The following is a 1,497-nucleotide window of genomic DNA, read 5'->3' as shown; positions in this document are numbered from 1 at the left end:
TGCAGGGATGTGGGACACCATGCACACCCCAGGGAACCCTCACCCTCCGCATCAGGGGAAGCGGGGACTCCTCAGGAGCACAAACCCCGGCACAAGGGGGACCCGGACATAAGCCCCCGGGCCGCCTGTGCTGGCCGTGGGATCCCGCAGGCACACGGGCCCCGCCCCGCAGGTACCTTCTCGATTTTCAGCTCCTGCTGATCAGGGCCGGGTGCGTCCTGGTCGTAGGCGCCCACCACCACGGTGTCGGTTTTCCTGGGCACAGGCAGGCACTGAGCACGGGGACAGCGGGCTCCCAGGGCACCCCGTGCCCGTGCCCGGCCCCGGCCCGGCCCGCAGCAGAGCCGGTGCCTACCTGACGCCGCAGTGGGCAGCGGTGACCACCCAGTTCTCGCTGATCAGGGACCCGCCGCAGAAGTGGAAGCCGTTGTTGCGCTGGCGGGGAGAGCCGCCCTCAGCACCCGGCACCGCCGCCGGCACCGCCGCCGGCGAGCTCCGTGCCCGGGCCCCGCACGGCGCCCACCCCCGCCCCCGGCCCGCCTCGGGCTCTCACCTGCAGGGACACCTGCCACGGCCAGGAGCCTGCCACCGCCGCCTCCCCGTTGACAATGCGGTTGTAGCCGCGGATGACCGGTGTGATGGCGGGCACGCCGCAGTCTGCGGGGCACAGGCGGCCGTGGGACGGCGGCTCCAGCCACCCCGGCCCCGGTTGTAGCCGCGGATGACCGGTGTGATGGCGGGCACGCCGCAGTCTGCGGGGCACAGGCGGCCGTGGGACGGCGGCTCCAGCCACCCCGGCCCCGTGTCCCCTCCCCACCACTGCCGCCCGCCCGAGCCCCGAGCCCATCCCGCCAAGCCCCACGGCCCCACGCACTCTCAGGGAGGGCGGCACGGGCAAAGCCCGCCAGCGCCAGGCAGCTCAACACCCACAGCAGAGCCATTGCCACTTGCGAGGACTGACCTACCCGGCGCCCGCTGGCTCTTATATGCACCCTTGGGCACCTCCCTGCTGCCCCTGGCCTTGCCACCGCGACCTTGGGAGATAGCGTGGCAGCTGGTATGGTGCCACCGGCATATTGCCAGCACTCGAACCTTCTCACCCCACTCCTTGGTGTCCCAGACACCTGGACCTCTGGATGAACCCCTGTCTGGGTGGCAGCCTGGAAGGGCTCTGCAGACCCAGCCCTAGGTGAACTCCGTGGTCCTTCCAAACTCCACTACTCCATGGCAAAGTGTGCGGGCAGCCCAAAAAACCCCACAGTATCTTTGGCTAAAACTGCAGCAGACTGAGGAGCACGTCAAGGGAGGGGACTATGCTCCTCTGCTCTGCTATGCTGAGACCATGCATGCAGTGCTGTGCCCAACTCTGGGACCCCAATTATGAAGGACATGGGCAACCTGGAATGATTCCAAGGACATTTAGGTGCCAGCATTTAGTCCAGGCCGGTGCGGTCCCACAGCATAGCCAAGGATGCTGGCTCCAGGTGTCATGATCCC

The 1,497-nt window shown here is 68.3% G+C and overlaps 1 protein-coding gene across 1 annotated transcript; it reads right to left on the bottom strand.

The window, feature by feature from the left end:
- Positions 1–176: 176 nt before the first annotated feature.
- LOC120510136 (chymotrypsinogen 2-like) lies at positions 177–951 on the bottom strand (the record flags this gene model as incomplete). Its single annotated transcript, XM_039725632.1, has 4 exons — positions 875–951; positions 554–657; positions 356–435; positions 177–255 (listed from the first exon to the last, which is right to left on the bottom strand). Coding segments are annotated over exons 1-4 (330 nt in total), but the record flags the coding sequence as incomplete, so codon positions are not given.
- Between the last annotated feature and the right edge of the window lie 546 nt (positions 952–1,497).

This window comes from Passer montanus, unplaced genomic scaffold (assembly GCF_014805655.1).
Source record: "Passer montanus isolate IOZ18808 unplaced genomic scaffold, ASM1480565v1 scaffold5515, whole genome shotgun sequence".
Taxonomy (NCBI): domain Eukaryota; kingdom Metazoa; phylum Chordata; class Aves; order Passeriformes; family Passeridae; genus Passer; species Passer montanus.
Note: the sequence above shows the minus strand (reverse complement) of the source record. Positions and strands in the feature narration are given on the sequence as shown.